Source organism: Anastrepha ludens, chromosome 4 (assembly GCF_028408465.1).
Source record: "Anastrepha ludens isolate Willacy chromosome 4, idAnaLude1.1, whole genome shotgun sequence".
Classification (NCBI taxonomy): Eukaryota; Metazoa; Arthropoda; class Insecta; order Diptera; family Tephritidae; genus Anastrepha; species Anastrepha ludens.
In genome coordinates this window covers 73,621,584-73,638,401 of record NC_071500.1, presented here as the reverse complement: position 1 = coordinate 73,638,401, position 16,818 = coordinate 73,621,584, and the positions used below count along the sequence as shown (strand labels likewise).

At 39.1% G+C, this 16,818-nt stretch overlaps 1 protein-coding gene across 1 annotated transcript; it reads right to left on the bottom strand.

Annotated features, from left to right (window-relative positions):
• Positions 1–1,291: 1,291 nt before the first annotated feature.
• LOC128859800 (ras-related protein Rab-8A) lies at positions 1,292–15,769 on the bottom strand. The gene is made up of 5 exons (XM_054096886.1): positions 15,346–15,769; positions 8,406–8,466; positions 8,152–8,356; positions 1,545–1,685; positions 1,292–1,484 (listed from the first exon to the last, which is right to left on the bottom strand). The coding sequence occupies exons 1-5, from the start codon at positions 15,467–15,469 to the stop codon at positions 1,392–1,394; spliced, it is 624 nt and encodes a 207-aa protein (XP_053952861.1). The 5' UTR covers positions 15,470–15,769; the 3' UTR covers positions 1,292–1,391.
• Between the last annotated feature and the right edge of the window lie 1,049 nt (positions 15,770–16,818).

Genomic DNA, 16,818 nt, shown 5'->3' with positions numbered 1-16,818 from the left:
TTGAACAACTCTTCTCTATACCTATAATAAATTTTTATTCGAAATGGGTACTATTTGCTGTTACACAAGTATTTAAACGATTAGGCTATTCAGCTATTGCAGTACGAACGATTTCCAGGGATATTGACGTCGCTGCTTAAAGGTTGCTTGAGTCTCCAAATTTATGTGAGGCCTTCGATAGGCTATTGTCTCAAATTTTGTGTAGTCGAATGGATTCACATCTGGACTTCCAGATGGCCATTCTTCTGAGGCTATGAGCCTAGGAAAATCTTTTTAAACACTGTTGGGTGGTTTTTGCCTTATGAGCTGGAGCAGAATCTTGCTGGAAGATTCAACGCTTTCCATTGCAGTAAGTACTGCTCAACTGGTTCACCATGCCTTCTAAGACATCCTTCTGGTACACTTTTGCCCCGGTCTTAACCCCTTTTTCGCAAAAATGAAAAGATGTAATGCCTTTACAAGACACTCCCCACCAAACCATTGCGGAAGCTGGATGGTGGGCACGCTGAATCCTTTGAGTAAAATTTTACGCATATTTAGAAATTTAGCATAGATTTTGCCATTTTGCTTAATCAAAACTTTTGTCAAAAGATGCCCAGTTCAGCGACGAAATGCTCGATTTTCGACGATTTTCTTTAGTTCCCTTTCCATTTTTAACAAGCGAAATTTGCCACGAAACTGAATATAATTTATGAGACGATGCATACGAACAAAAGCAAAAATAACGGAGCTTTTTTCTGCAAATTTGTTCTCGTCGTACGCATTCTAAAATTTGTCACAAAATTTATGGCAAGACTTAGTATGTTTTAAGATACCAGAAAAACACGTCTGCGTCCATTTATTGAAATCTGGCTTAAATTGTTGTGCATTTAAAATAATTATACTGCAAAAGAAATCAAGAACAATCTTTTGTTTTATAATTTCTGTTTATATGTGTACAAAGTTCTTCCAAAAAAAGTTGTTAAAGAATTGAGCTAACTCGTTCTATTTCATTATATTCAATGCATTATATTATATTAAATATATAATTTGTGGAAATGTTGAATTTTTATTGTCCTATTTTCATATGAAATACGAAATATTTTCACATAGTGTATGACAATATTTTCGTAAAAGAGGCCGAAGAAATCGCTATTAACTGTGATATATTCGCCTGGCTTTTACCCTATCATATAATTATCCAAACAAACAAAAATTTACCCAATTTTTCTGTTGACGACTTTGTTTTTCGGTGCGGCCTTCGTTTTTTTAAAAGGCCATTTCTTTAATAGTAATTTTACGCTTTAGCATGTTACGTTGTAAAAGTTTTTCGTTTTTAATTATAAAATCACTTAACTTTTAAACATCTGAAAATTATGTATGGTATTATAATATGCGTATTTTTGAACTCGTCAGAGTAGGTTACATCTCGATAGCCAAGTTTCTGTTTTTCGATTTTCGGCGAATTTTAATTGATGCCCTCCTTTTGGTGGATTATTGGCTTCCTGAAATCATAAATTAAATATTTAAATTCAAAATTATTTCTGCATTTATAAGATGGTTACCAATCGTTTTTCCATTTTTGCTTTAATATCGCTGGCCAATGTTAGAAAAGCTTCTTCCACATTGATACTGGCTTTAGCAGATGTCTCCATGAATTTTATCCCATATTCTACGGCTAACTGCTCTCCTCGCTCCCGAGAAACCTTTATTGAAGAAATATAGAACCGATTGGCTAATTTAATATACTTGCATATTTCAGATTGCTAGCAGGTCATAACCAAAGTCAGTGAAGTTTCTCAACAAATCACCGCCTTTTACTTCATTTATATAAATACGCTAATACTATAATATTTATATGTATAGTATGCATCACGGTGGACAGAATACAGAAGTTTGCACCTTCTGAAAATAGCTCTTTATTTTTCCGACAACCGAAGACGTCAAAACAAACAGAAGGAGGAGAAGTTATTTATTTATAAATATTTAGTGACTGTCTTGATAATATTGTGACTTTTATATTGAAGACACTAATACAAATAAAGGGCCGCATCTTAAACTGCGAAAGCACGTAATATAAGAATGCCCCCAAATGCAGTTTTTGTGTTTCTTGCTGATTAGTGATTACTCAGTGAATGGCCTAGTAATATTCTGATTTTTATATTATAAACGAAACTAACAAAAAATGAAGCGCCGCGTGTTAATCTGTACAAGTACGCATTATAACCATATCTCCAAATACAGTTTTTTGCCGATAACGCAGTGGTAAGGAAGTGTGTGTGTGTATGGTTTTATGCATAGTCTCTAATTTAAAAATTAATACAAAGATGTCATCAAAACCAGTGGCAGCGGACGGTGGCGTGAACATTGAAGCAGCGACGGCGGCAGTGACAGAGAAGTAGTAGAGAGGACAGCAGCAACTGTGATAGTGGACAGCCGGAATGACTCGGAGTTTTCCCGACTAAGGCCTGCCTCCGGCACTCGAAGTGTAACTAACTTCAGACCGCTCTTACCAGCTGTCTGTTAGTTGGCTAAATGACAGCGCAGAGTATTGTTTACAAGCGCGCGGAAGTATTTTGCCGAGAGTAAACGCGAAAAAAGAAAATCAGTATTTGATTTTAAACTTAATACTGTGATTGCATTATATTTGGCTGGGAAATCACAACGAGCGATTGCTCGTGAGCTCGAGCACCTTAAAGTCAATAAAGATTTTGTTTATCGCACCATTACTCATTACAATGATACTGGTAACATCGCAAAACATCATGGAGGCGGTCATCAAAAGACTGCAACGTCGCTTGAAATGGTTCAAAAAGTGAAGAAACGATTTGAGCGAAATCCTCGACGAAGTGTTGATTAAATGTCAAAAGAACTGACAATATCTGACAGTATCATACGCCGCATACTGAAAAATTATCTCAAAGTCCGAAATGCACATGATCTCAAACCAAAGCAGCAACAAGTCAGACTTGAGAGAGCGAAGGAGTTGCTTCGCTTGGTCAATTTCTAAATAAATAAAAAAAATAAATAATTGGCGCGTACACTTCTGTTAGGTGTTTGGCCGAGCTCCTCCTCCTATTTGTGGTGTGCGTCTTGATGTTGTTCCACAAATGGAGGGACCTACAGTTTCAAGCCGACTCCGAACGGCAGATATTTTTATGAGGAGCTTTTTCATGGCAGAAATACACTCGGAGGTTTGCCATTGCCTGCCGAGGGGCGACCGCTATTAGAAAAATGTTTTTATTAATTTTGCCTTCACCGAGATTCGAACTAACGACCTCTCGGTGAATTCCGAATGGTAATCACGCACCAACCCATTCGGCTACGGCGGCCGTCTGTTTTATGACAGACGAGAAAATTTTTCAAATTGAGCAATTCGTAAACTACCAAAACGATAGGGTTTATTTGACTGACCGTTCATACGAGAATTTGAGTCATCGATTGGCCAACAGGAGGCAGAACCCGCCACTGGTAAAAGGTTGGGCCAATGTAACCGGAGAAGGGCGCTCCCCAATCGTTTTCATTGAGCTTGGCGTCAGGGTAAATGCGAAATATTATCGGGAAAGTATTCTGGAGGTTGCTTTAAGCCGTGGTCAGACAAACCTTTCGGTGGCAAACCATGGACTTTTCAACAGGACTCGGCGCCATCTCACAAATCTGATCCAAGAATGGCTAAAAAATAACGTTTCGAACTTCATACCGTTCACACAATGGCTCTCAAATTCACCAGACGCGAGTCCGTTAGATTATTCTTTTTGGGCCATTTTGGAAAGCAAGGTCCGAACTAAAGATTCACCAGTTCGAGGCGCTGAAAAAAGGCATTGTCCGCGAGTGGGCCAAAATACCTGCAAGTCACATTCGGGCAGCTTGCGGTTCGCTTCTGGACCGTCTCAAGGCAAAAGGTGGTCATATCGAGCAACAGTAAATTGATTCTTATTTTCACACATTTTTTACTTTGAATTGAATAAACACTAAATTTATGGCCGTTTTAATTGGAAACACTTCGAGGGACGGACCCTGTAGTAAACTAGCCCTGTCTAGTGTAGCGTACTTTATCCCTTATTTATCGTCTCAGAAGCTGCGTAGGATAGCAAGTTTGCTACAAATACTTCTTGTTGCTGTTGTAGCAGATTAAACATTCCCCATGCATATACAAGAAATGCTGCTGAAGTGACAGTCCTTGGCCGGATATAAATCCGGGTCGTTCCGGTTATGGATTGTCGTGGGAACACTCCAAATACTTCTCTTAAGAGCTGGTATCGACCCTGGAACAAAGGTATTCTACTGCTGCATCTGCTACAAACGGTCCTGCAAACTGCCGCCACAAATCAAACCTTAACGGTTAGGAAGCTCATCGGTGCAACACCACTCTCAACTCGGACCCCACAACCCTCTTGCTTTAACCCAAGTGCGGGGACAAACCAGCAGCTCTTGGTCCCCCTCACTGTCTGCTCCGTATGTCAGACCAGGGTTCGTCGGAACCTGACAAGTGCAATTATTGCAATGGTTGGTGCCACTTTTGAAGGTACTCTGGCTTGCGCACCACAAGTGAGTGGACACATGACTACGTTGCCCTCTGCTGCAGAGCCCTGCATCCGCAGCCTACCCACTACAATCAGGCCAATGCAACTACTGCGCAACGCACAGCAAGCCCAATGGAGACAACCTCACGCGTCCCTCACTCCCGGTGTTACGACAATACTCCCGAGGAGCTTCAAGCTCCTCCAACTGAACTGCAACGGACTCATGACCAAAATTCGTACCAAAACTGCTCAATTTCGACCAAAAGCAGCATCGCATGAACATGGCTAATGAGATGTTGGACTCTGTCCGCGACGACCCAAATTTGCTCCAGAGGGCCTTAACTGGTGACGAATCGTGGGTTTATGGTGATGACATGGAAACCAAAACTCAATTATCTCAATGGAAGCTGCCGCACGAACCAAGACCGAAAAAAGCGCGCCAAGTTTGGTCGAATGTAAAAGTTTTGCTTATCGTTTTCTTCGATTGCAGGGGCGTTGTGCATCATGAGTTCTTGCCACAGGGTAAAACGGTAAATAAGGAATATTACCTGCAAGTTATGCGCAATTTGCGGGAAGCCATCCGCCAGAAACGCCCGACTTTGTGGAAGAACAAAAATTAGCTCTTGCAGCCGATAACGCCCCTGCTCTCACATCGTTGCTTGTGCGCGACTTTTTGGCCAAATATTCGCTATTAGGAAAACAACTTTTTCTTAATTTTGGTGTTTCACCGAGATTCGATCTATGTTCTTTCTTGTTTCCACGTTAGTCATGCACCTTCACGGCCGGCTACGGAGGCCGCCTATTAGAAAGAACTTTTTTATTTCTATCATTTGATGTTTGATGCACGGAGATTCGAGCCTGTGCATTTCCGAGTGGCAGTCACACACCCACCCATTCGGCTAACTCGAAGCCAGATCGATCATGTTTTGAGGATGTTGTGAGAGATACGCTTCTAGTGCTTTAGATGTATGTACTCCCGAGGAGCCAACATCGACTCCGATCATTATCTTGCTGCACCCAAACTACGCACATGCCTCTGTGCAGCAAAATCTCGTAGGTAGATGTACGCAAAGAATGTTCGACAACAAAAAGTTGCAATCCCAACAGACATGCGAAGATTCGCAACTCGAATCTCATTCTTGCTCTCAGAGAGAGAGTGCTGTCCAACAATCCGGCATGCACGAGCAATGAAGCAACATTTCTCGCTCTCTACGTACCGCCGCCGATGAAGAAATCGGATTCCGGCGAGCCAGTTGGTATGACGAGAAATGATCATGCTGCCGTAGAAAGAACAGATGCGATGGGGCGCAACGCGAGCGATATGAGATCGCTACCGGGAGCTAAAAAAGGAAGAGAGACGTATTATCAGACAGAAAAGACGAGAGGGCGAAATACGTGAGTGCGTGGAGCTTGAGATGCTGGTCAATAGGAAGAATGTCCGAAAATTGTACCAGAATGTTCGGCGGCTTACAGAAGATTTTAATATCGGGCCGTTTTCCTGTAAGAACAAAGACGGTGATCTGGTGACTGACTCCAGAGCGTACTTAAATTATGGAAGAGACACTTCTCGAACCTGTTAAAAAGTGACAATTGAGCATGTTACAGAGAATGTGAAGATCGCGATATCCCGATCGTTAATGACGGAACTGTCGTTCCGCTACCCGACCGTGATGAGGTGAGAATAGCGATAACGCGGCTAAAGAACAAAGTATTCCTGCCGATTGCTACTAGATGATATTTATCAGTCGAGACTCCCGTCAGGGCTGAAGAGGTGGTCCGCCAACTATCGGAGCGGTCGTCACTCGTCAGTGATTTATCGTGACCATTCATCTAAATAGAGGAAAATCCTCACCGACCTTTCTAGCTTTTTCACTGCGAGGAATCATCAACTTTCCCCCACTAAGTACACGTCGAAAAGGAGGTCCAACTGCCCCTCAAGGTAAAAGTCGATGTCACACCAATTTCGACTGTAAACAATCCCAACATTTTGGGTGTAACCTTCGACAGTTTGCTCTCCTTCTCTGCACACACAAGCGCAATTGCCACTAAAATCCAAAATCGCAACAAGGTCCTCAAATCGCTTGCCGGCAGCACTTGGGGCAGAGACAAAGAATTGTTGCTATCGAGATTTAAGGTAATGGCCGGCCGGTTTTAACCCATGCTGCGCCTGTCTGGTCGCCTGGAACCAGCGACACGCAGTGGATAAAGCTCCAGACATGAAAAAACACTGCCATTCGGACAGCGACGGGTTGCCTCCTGATGTCCCCAATACAACACCTTCACGACGAGGCCAATATGCTACCTGTTAAGGAGCATAACTAGCTGCTCAGCAAGCAGTTCCTGTTAGGGTGCTACCGTACTGAACATTTATTGAGTGAAGTTCTACATGTTGAAAAAATAGTTGAGAGAAACCCAAGTTATGTCTATTTCCTGTCTTGTTAACATTTGATTTAGGTGATTTAGAATATTTGCTTGTCTTTTTGCTGTACTTGCACTCGCCAATGATACCTATTTAAGGTATTTATTACATCGATTTCGTTATTGGGGTTACTCTCTCAGCGTTATGGAAGTTGGACTATGTTTGTTCGACAACTATACAGCTAACTCCTTTATTAAAATATGAATTTTCAATTAAAGATTTAAACATTTTTGTAGCAATCACAGCAAATATGAATTATGTACAGCATAAAGTCAAAATTATTGTTAGTTAAGAGGTATTTTTTGTAATAAAGGGTGTTTCAAACGCGACGGTTAGATGTCAGTAGTGAATAATTCCTAGAAGGATTTTTTATGTCATCTGTGACAATAGAACAACAAAGTAAAATTATTGAAACTTATTATGAAAATGGAATTTGGAGGAGCATTTTGAAAGAAGCTTTGACGCACCCTGCGTTGTAACGCTATGAAAGAAGAAGAAGATTATGAAAATGGAAGATTTTTAAGAACAAAATCTCGCAAAATTCGAGATTTGTTTGAAGGAAATAATCGTCCGAATGAGTCGACAATTCAAAGGTTGGTGAACAAATTTCGAGAAACTGGATCTATCGAGAATACTATGCCGTTTTCACGGCAGTCGGTTCTACGTTACCGAAACGACCCAGATTTATATCCGGCCAAGGATTGCCACTCCAGCAGCATTCCCCGTGTGTATGAATGGGGAATGTTTATGCTGATACAACAACAACAAGATTACAACAAGCACTGGTAGACCAAAAATTGGATGTTTTGTTGAGAATATTGTATGTGTAGCGTAAAGTATTGCTGAACAACCTTCAACATTGTTCTCAAATGTTAGGCCTTCATGAATAGACTGTTTGGTGGATTTTACCTAGAGACGTGCGCATGGTGGACATTTAAATGATGCCAATTTTCACATATTATTGTTAGGAGCCGTATTTTTAATAATATAGTGAAATCTGAATTTAAATTTTTACATGCTTAAAAAAAAACATATTTAGGCACGTCTTTTGAAAGATCCTTTATATAATATTTTCTCCTAACTTTAGCTGTTGGGCTGAACATTTTTTTGCTGTGAATTCGTAAGGTTTAAGGATAAACGTTGGAGAATTTTAAAGTTTTTATAACAATTTAAAAAATGCAAAATTAATGTACATACATATATACATAAATGAGTAGGAGTAATACACACCTGACGCTTATCATTGAGTTCACATTTATTACCCAATAGCATCTTTTCTACGTCTGCGGATGCATTTTCTTCTATATTCCGTATCCAATTTTTAATATTTTCGAAAGATTTTTCTTGTGTAATATCGTAAACTAACATGATACCCATAGCTCCTCTGTAATAAGCAGTGGTTATTGTCCGAAAGCGTTCTTGGCCCGCAGTATCCCTAAAAAAAAGCTTTATAGTTGAAAGTTTCTATATACCGTATATATTACCATATTTGAAGCTTAATTTTTCTTCCGTCTAATTCAATTGTTCTAATTTTAAAGTCGATACCTATAACGGAAGAATAGTTATTAAAAATTAGTATATAAGGAACGTAAACTTGTAAATATAATGTAATCAAGAATTTAAAATTGAAATATTAACATATTGCATTTAATGCAATGTCGTTGCTTATGTAAGTTTCTCGCTTCTAAGCATGAACGTCAAAATCGATGTTTTTCAACTTATGATCTGGAGGCTGATTTTACATATTTCAAGTCTCATTCTTCAATTATTAAAATAAGTTAGTCGTGTTGTCTAAAACTATAATCCTTTCATAATATTTCATAAAATAGTATCCAATAAAAATTGTTCATAAAAATTATTTAAAAATAAATAGAAAATAATTTCAAGTGCTAAATGTGTGTTTGACAATATTGAGTAATAGAAATTTGGGCAAAAGTATGCTCTTGGTAGGACAAGGCATTAAACTGATACACCTAAAAATAAAGGCGGCTCTAACTATTTTCCATTACCCTTACTAAAGTTGACTCTAACTCAAATCGATATTTTCGCCCCATAGAGTTTATGTTTCTATTTTTGTGTGTTTGGTTGGAATAAACACAATGTACATATGTACTTAGTCTTCACGACGTAGAGAATAATGAGATGACGCCTATAGTGGTTCCGTTAATTTACTCTCAGCGAGTTTTACAATTTCAGTGACGTCCTCCTAGCCCAATTGGATATCAGTGTGACCAGGTTACCATTTTAGAATAACAAATAGAACGAGATAAAACTAAAATACAAGTTGACAAAACATATTGTATAGCGAATTAAACGATGAGAGAAGAAAATTGATTTTTAGTTATTGTAAAATCTAACGATATAGAATTCGAGATCTCATTAAATTCGCGTAGAGTCCGAGCTTTCGTTTTGAATGTCTTGAGGTAAAGTTCTCACCGGAATAAGAAATTTAATGCGTTACTAAAGAAATTCACAATGATTGTCACCTTGAATTCAATTAAACACAAAAGAAACCGATAGAATCGTCCTTCTGCACTCAAGCGACTTTAATCCATTTAATAACAAGCGTATAAGAAGGCAGACAATTTGAGAGAGCTTAATAGTACGAGATCCGCCTGCGTGATTTATACGTTCATATGTTTGATTAATAAAATATAATTTTTATCGATATTTATAACTAAGCCAATGCAGATCCGCAAAGGTGGCTATCCAAATTTGGCCGCAATTAATTTTAATTAAAATGTAATTAATTATTTATTTTTGAACAATTACGTCGACTTGTAATTGTTAAAAAATATATTTCATTAGAAAGAAATATACCTGAGTTACCGAAAAAGTTCAATCCATCCCTCACTTGGCCGTAACCTAATGTCAGCCAGGTATAAACAGGTATTATCATATTATACATACCAAATTGAAGAGGAATGTTTTTTCTACGTGATGAGATATATGTAGGTATATATACATATATATATATATAATTGGCGCGTACACTCTTTTTGGGTGTTTGGCCGAGCTCCTTCTCCTATTTGTGGTGTGCCACTTGATGTTGTTCGACAAATGGAGGAACCTACAGTTTCAAGCCGACTCCGAACGGCAGATATTTTTATGAGAAGCTTTTTCATGGCAGAAATACACTCGGAGGTTTGCCATTGCCTGCCGAAGGGCGACCGCTATTGGAAAAATATTTTTCTTAATTTTGGTGTTTCGCCGAGATTCGAACCGACGTTCTCTCTGTGAATTCCGAATGGTAGTCACGCACCAAACCATTCGGCTACGGCGGCCGCCGATGAGATATAGGTGCCTACGCAAAAATGCCCGCAAATAGTGGTTGCCAACGATTAAAGATAAATAAAGGGTGCTCAACTAGTAGCTCTGTTATTTGCTTGGAGTTTTAAATTCTCCAAAAATTGAGCAGCAAAAATTATACGTCATAATAATTAATCTACAAACTAAGGTGTTCAATTTTTTTCAATTATATTCATCTCAAACAATAACTTTTAACTACATATAATTGGCGCGTACACTCTTTTTGGGTGTTTGGCCGACGTCCTCCTCCTAAATGGTGTTTCAATTGGCGCGGGTCGATTTTGGCGCCCTGTGGCAGCCATTTTGTTTTGGTGACATCTGTCAAATCTTTTGTTTATTATTCAGTTGTTTATGCCAAATCATCATGGCAAGTTACACGATTGAACAGCACGTTCAAATGATAAATCTTTATTTTAAAAATGGGTGTTCATTAACGCAAACGTTGCGCGCATTGCGCCTATTTTTCGGTAGACGTGGTGGCCCTTCCAATTTCTTATGGCCCATATTGAACCATATGGACCTAGACGACATATGGTTCCAGCAGGACAGCGCTACGTGCCACACAGCAAACGTCATTTTATTCCATTTCAACATCTACCCGCCCTTATTGAAAAACCCTTTATTTGTGGTGTGCGTTTTGATGTTGTTTCAAACGGCAAATATTATATTTTTATGAGCAGCTTTTTCATGGCAGAAATACATTCGGAGGTTTGCCATTGCCTGCCGAGGAATGACTCGGATTTTCTCGACTGTTGCCCCAAATAAACTAGCCCTGTTAGATGGAACAGTTCAAACTTCTCTGACCCGTACACAATGAAATTACTGTTTTCCGCGTCTGTTTGATCAACGTTGGAATATGCTTCATTTATTTTGAGACCTTATCACCAATTTGCTATCACAAGAATAGAAAGGGTACAAAAGATCTTTCTTAAATATGCCCTCAGATCCCTAAAATTGTCTGTTACATATTCCCCTTGTTGTTGTTGTAGCAGTAGTACAAGCCCCGTCAGTGTAGGGTATATCACCGGTCGTTTTCGTCTAGCTCATCTAAAGGGAGGCCCAGGAAACAAGCTTCGACAGGTTGGATCCAGAGAGAGAGGGGTGTGAGATGAGTAGGTTTTAAGGGGTATGTGAAAAAGTGGTTAGCGTCGTGTGGCGTGCCTTCACATGTCGGACATATGTTTAGTTTGGCGAGGTCAATTTTGGATAAGTAGGAGTTTAACCTGCTTCAACATCCAGAACGTAGTTGTGCCAGTGTCACGCGGGTCTCACGGGGAAGCTGGAGCTCTTCATCTGTTGTAGGTCTGATGCAAGCGAATCTAAGTTATGCTGTTTATCAGACCAGCGCTAGCAATTGTTATATCAGGCGAGCTGCTGCAATTGCCCACTACCCAGCAGGGGGGCGTCGTCGATCACAATGCTGAATTTCGAATCGTCCATCTACTGTGCATTGAAGTCACCTACATCCAATCGGTTTTCACCTCTGATGAGCGCACCTATATCAGGGTAATATCCTGACGGGCAGCGGGTGACAGGGGGTATGTGTATATTAAAGATTTCGAGCTCGGCATCGCCTGACCGGACAGCAATAACTTGACATTCTAAGGTGCTGTCCCTGCGGTCAATGCCTTCATCAATGAGACGATACTGCACCGTGTGGTGGACTATGAACGTTAGGCCACCACCGTTGTCTCGCTCGCGATCATGTCTGTGCACGTTATAGCCATCCCTAGTTATCAGAGAAAAGCTAGCGTGTAGCTTGGTTTCTTGGACCGCAGCTATTGAGATTCCGTGTCGGAATCGGGTGGCCCAAGGACCCTCGTCTGACACACGGGACAGACTGTGCGGGTGACCAAGAACTGCTGGATTGTCCCCGCACTGGGGTTGGAGCAGAAGGAAAGGGCTGTGTTGGGGGAATTGTGTTGCGCCGATAGGCTCCTTACCGTGGTGGTATGGGTTGTGGTGGCGGTTGGAAGTGCCGGCTTATCAGGGGGTAGTAACCGTTGAGGCATCGGACGCCTGCTGGCGGGAGCAACATGTGACCACATACCGTGTGGACCACTCCGTGTGACTTAAGGCCTGAACAGGCCTTAAGGTGGCTCCACCCGATGCCCTTATTGCACCTAACCAAGGTGGTGTTCCGATGGAGCCGTTTATGGCATGAGCAGCAATAGAATGGCTCAGGGTTGGATTCGATACCAGCCCTGAGAAGAAGTATTTGGAGAAAGATTGCTGCAAGCAGTTGCTCCTGTGACGTAAGAAGTGGGGTGATAAAGGGTTCACTAGACAGGGCTAGTTTACTGGGGCAGCCCTTGGTCGGGAAAAACCCGAGTCATTCTGGTAACGTAAAACGGCTGCCATAGGAATGCCCACGACGGACGATTCTATCGCTTTCTTTTGTGTCTAATTGAATTCAAGGTGACATTGATTGTGCGTTTCTTTTGCAACGCACTAACTTTCTTACTCCGGCGAGAACTTTACGAAGCTCTTACTCTTTTTATCTCAAGATATTCAAAACGAGTTTTGAGTCCAATGCGGGTATTGTTCGTACTCTGTGCGAATTTAACTAGAGCGCGAATTCCATATCTTTGCTTTTACAATAACTAAAAATCAATTATCTTTATTACATTATTTAATTCGCTAATATAATCGTATTCTTGTTAATTAAGTTTATTTTAGTTTTATATTATCTTACTTGTCATTCTATTAATATTGCTTATATTAGCACTAAGGCAATAGTCAGCGTATATGGTAGCACAAATAAGTAAAAAAAAAGGTTTCTGAGCGGGCACAAATTAAAACTTTTGTTTTCCGAAATAGAGACCAATTTGGTAAGTTGAAATGCTTTTATTTATAATCCTCCTCTTAAAAATTTATTTGCCGTTCGGAGTCGGTTTAAAATAGTAGGCCCCTCCATTTGTGATGCAACATCAAGATGCACACCACAAATATGAGGAGGAGCCCAAAAAGGGTTTAGGTAAGCACCCATTATATATATATATATACATTTTAGACTTAATTTCATCAAAAATAAAATAGCTATGAATATGAGGATTCAGCGCAATAAGCGCCAAATTTTTAGCAAAACTCATTCATTTGCCCATTTTTTTCCCACTGTTTATAAATAGATACGAGGTTTGCACTTCATCTTCACGGTCTTTTGTGCCCTCTTTTCATCACGGTACCTTAACCAAGCCCAGTTCCCTTATTAAACTCAGGATAGAGCTGGGTTGCGCGTATGTGCAGAAACTAAAGAAAAGATAACAACATGTATATCACAATGCAACTGGCGAAAACCAAAATACAATTGGTCTCTATGGTTATGGTTATGACTACGGAATTACATGCCACCTCTAACCGATTACATTATCCATGTGTTGGTTCCATCAGCAAGTTTATGGCATTATGATTATTGCACCTCTACTTTGGGCTTTACTCTTTTACCCTATCTGCTATAGGTGGTGGTTGGACTCCGATTACGGCATTCACAGGACGGGAGCTTAAGAAGGTGGTGACGGTTTCCCGGTGAATATCGTTTATTGACTGTCTAAACACTGTCTGGTCTAGTAAATTTCTGTCAGTTTTGTCCTGCATTTCGTCGGCGTAGTTTAAGAGGTGTCTCCTGACGTGCCTGGGAGGCGGCTCAGGCTCAAACAGGTGCCTGCAGGGGTAAAACCTAGGGTAACATCCTTATTGTTGTTGTAGCAGCATAAACATGCCCCATACATAGATATGCGGTGAACAGCCGCTAGAGCTATGTGGGCCTGTTGATACTTTTATGGCAGAACATGGGGTCTAGACTCTATAATGATTAATCGGTATAGCGGGTCACTCTGGACTAAAAGGTAATGAAATTTCTGATAAACTCATCAGGGCAGGGTCGGCAGCAGATTTTCACGGTCCAGAACCATATTGTGGTGTCAAATGGGCAGAAGCTAAATGCTGGGTAAATAGTTGGGAAAATACTCAAGGAATTCCCCAATGGGAGTTCATAAAAGAAGTCCGTCAAGCTAAAAGTCTTATTCGATCTTTTACATACATTAGGGATCTGCATAACATGCATAAAGTAGGCATAAGGTAATTATTTGGTTTTCTGTTAGGCCACTATTACATAAATTATCATCTCTTATGAATAAATTTTGGGAATGAGACAGACTGTAGGCAGTCTGGAGGATGATGATATCTACTGCCTACTGCTTTGGTAAAAACAACATGTACATCTTTCAACGAGATCAAATGGATCCGAATGTAATCAAGAATGTTCTTGTTGCTATTTGTTTACAAGGTGGAAAATGTACTGAAAGAATTTGGCTTTCAACCAATTCCCAACCTGAGTCAGGGAACATCTTGGTTCAATAAAACCGGATATAATACATTTAAGGGAGTAGCACCAGCCAATAGGTATAGTATTAACTACTTCTAAACCATGTAGTACGATACAAAATATCTTTTAGGTCAAAGTGTCGGCCAAGCGGCACACTACAGATACAAAATTATTATTTTTACATACATAAATTTTACGATAAAACCGTGTTCCATTTATATTATAAATTATAAAATCTTAGTTAAATTCTAACTGGGTTAACAATTGTGTTATGCATTTCTTTTTAACGATATTTCAACGCACTAAGTAAACAGAGCCGAAAAAATCGTAGTTTTTTACGTTTTCTCTGGTTTCCCTAGGGTTCTATTTGAATTCTATTAGACTTACTTTTTCCAATCTGGTTGGTGGGTGGCGCCACGCCCTCTCCTGCTCTGTTCACAACCAAAAACATTGTAGTAGTAATGGAGAGTAAAGGCATACGTATTTTCGGATTTTCCCAAGAGCAAATGCTAATTCCAAAAAGAGGAATTTCGAAAATTGGGTTTCAAATCAAATTTTGGATTGCTTGAATACAAGTAAGTTTTCAATTTTTCTGAATGGGGTCATTTAATATTAATATACCATAATATGAATAATCCGAAATCATCGAGCCAATGATTAGCCCGTATCCGGGAAAATTTTTATTCTTTTAGTTACTATTACGGTTACGATCAACTATCAATTAACACTAAAAATGCAAACGTCTTTTAAAATGTTGCTACAAATTTTATATAAAAAGAAAGAAAACTTACCTATTGTTGAGATAAATGTCGTGTTAAATGCATCTTCTGAAAAACGAAATAAAATGCAAGTTTTCCCTACGCCGGAATCACCAATTAGGAGCAGCTTAAACAGATAATCGTATGTTTTTGCCATAGCTTTTTGTAGCTTTTAAATAATTTTATAAGTATGTCCAGCGAATTTGCATGTACCTCGGTATGGTATTCTGACACAACAGCTTAAACGCGCATTAATTGTACAAATATACATTAGGCAAAACTTGCATTAGATATTTTATTGATAGAGGTAGCAGGAATAAAATCACAACATTTGACAAATTTTAATTCTGCAAAGGCGGCGGAGGTTTGCTTTATACCGTACAAATAATACATATATATATTTGATTGTTTTAGTTAGATCCATATACATATAAAAATAACTTTGGCATGAGATTCACAATGATAATCGATGGTCGATAATCATCGATATTTAGCTACCATAAGTCATAGCATTAACCATAGGGATATTTATGTCACCAGTTATTGGTGCAATAGCCATAAGCAGCTGATATTTACATATACTATCGCATATTTGTGCATTTCAAAGTGCAGAAACTGAAGAAAAGATAATAACAACACAATGCAAAAATTAATATACAAAGTAACAATATACTATACAACACAGTGCAACTGGGTATGGTTACAACAAAAACCAAAATATAAGCCCAGAGTAGAGGTGACATAAACATAACACCATAAATTTGTTGATCGAACCAGTATATGGGCGACATTGTAATCGATTATAATTCCGTTGTCATAACCATAACCAAATTCATCGTTGATCTTATTACTCATTAGCTGGGTATGTTGCCTCATAAGTACATACATATACATATATAGTTGCTCACAATAATTTATCTATGGGTATATTCAGAAACGCATTATAAATGCCCAGTAATTGCAGCGCTGGCAACACTGCCAATGTGACAAGTGATGCAATTGATAGATTTGTTGACGATTTGCAAAAAGATTTGTTGCATTTATGAACGCGTTTTACACTAAAATGGAAGTATTATTGAGTTTAGTTCTTGACGATATATTTGAAGTAAAAAGTGATAGTTTTTTGCTAAATTTAAGAAAAAAAAGACGTGTAAAGCTAAAAAGAAGATCACATATAGTAAGATGTTCATTAAAACGAAAAATTCCCAAAAATAAACCTTTCGCAAAACCTAGTCGCTAATGCTTTTTAATTTATTGTGATTGTAATTCATTACTTTTCCAATTTTCAAAAAAAAAAAAAAAAAAAATTTTTTTGAAACAATTAGAAAATTTTCGCTGCGCGATTTGCCCGTCTATTTTCAAATCTTTATTCACTTTTTTTATTTCTTCCGCCACCTTATTCCACAAAACACTCTTTTTCCTCCTCCCTGAAGCAAATTCACTTTCCATGCTCAGTCGGACTCTGAGAAGCAACTTTACTTCCGATGTACTTAGATAATCGCTAAA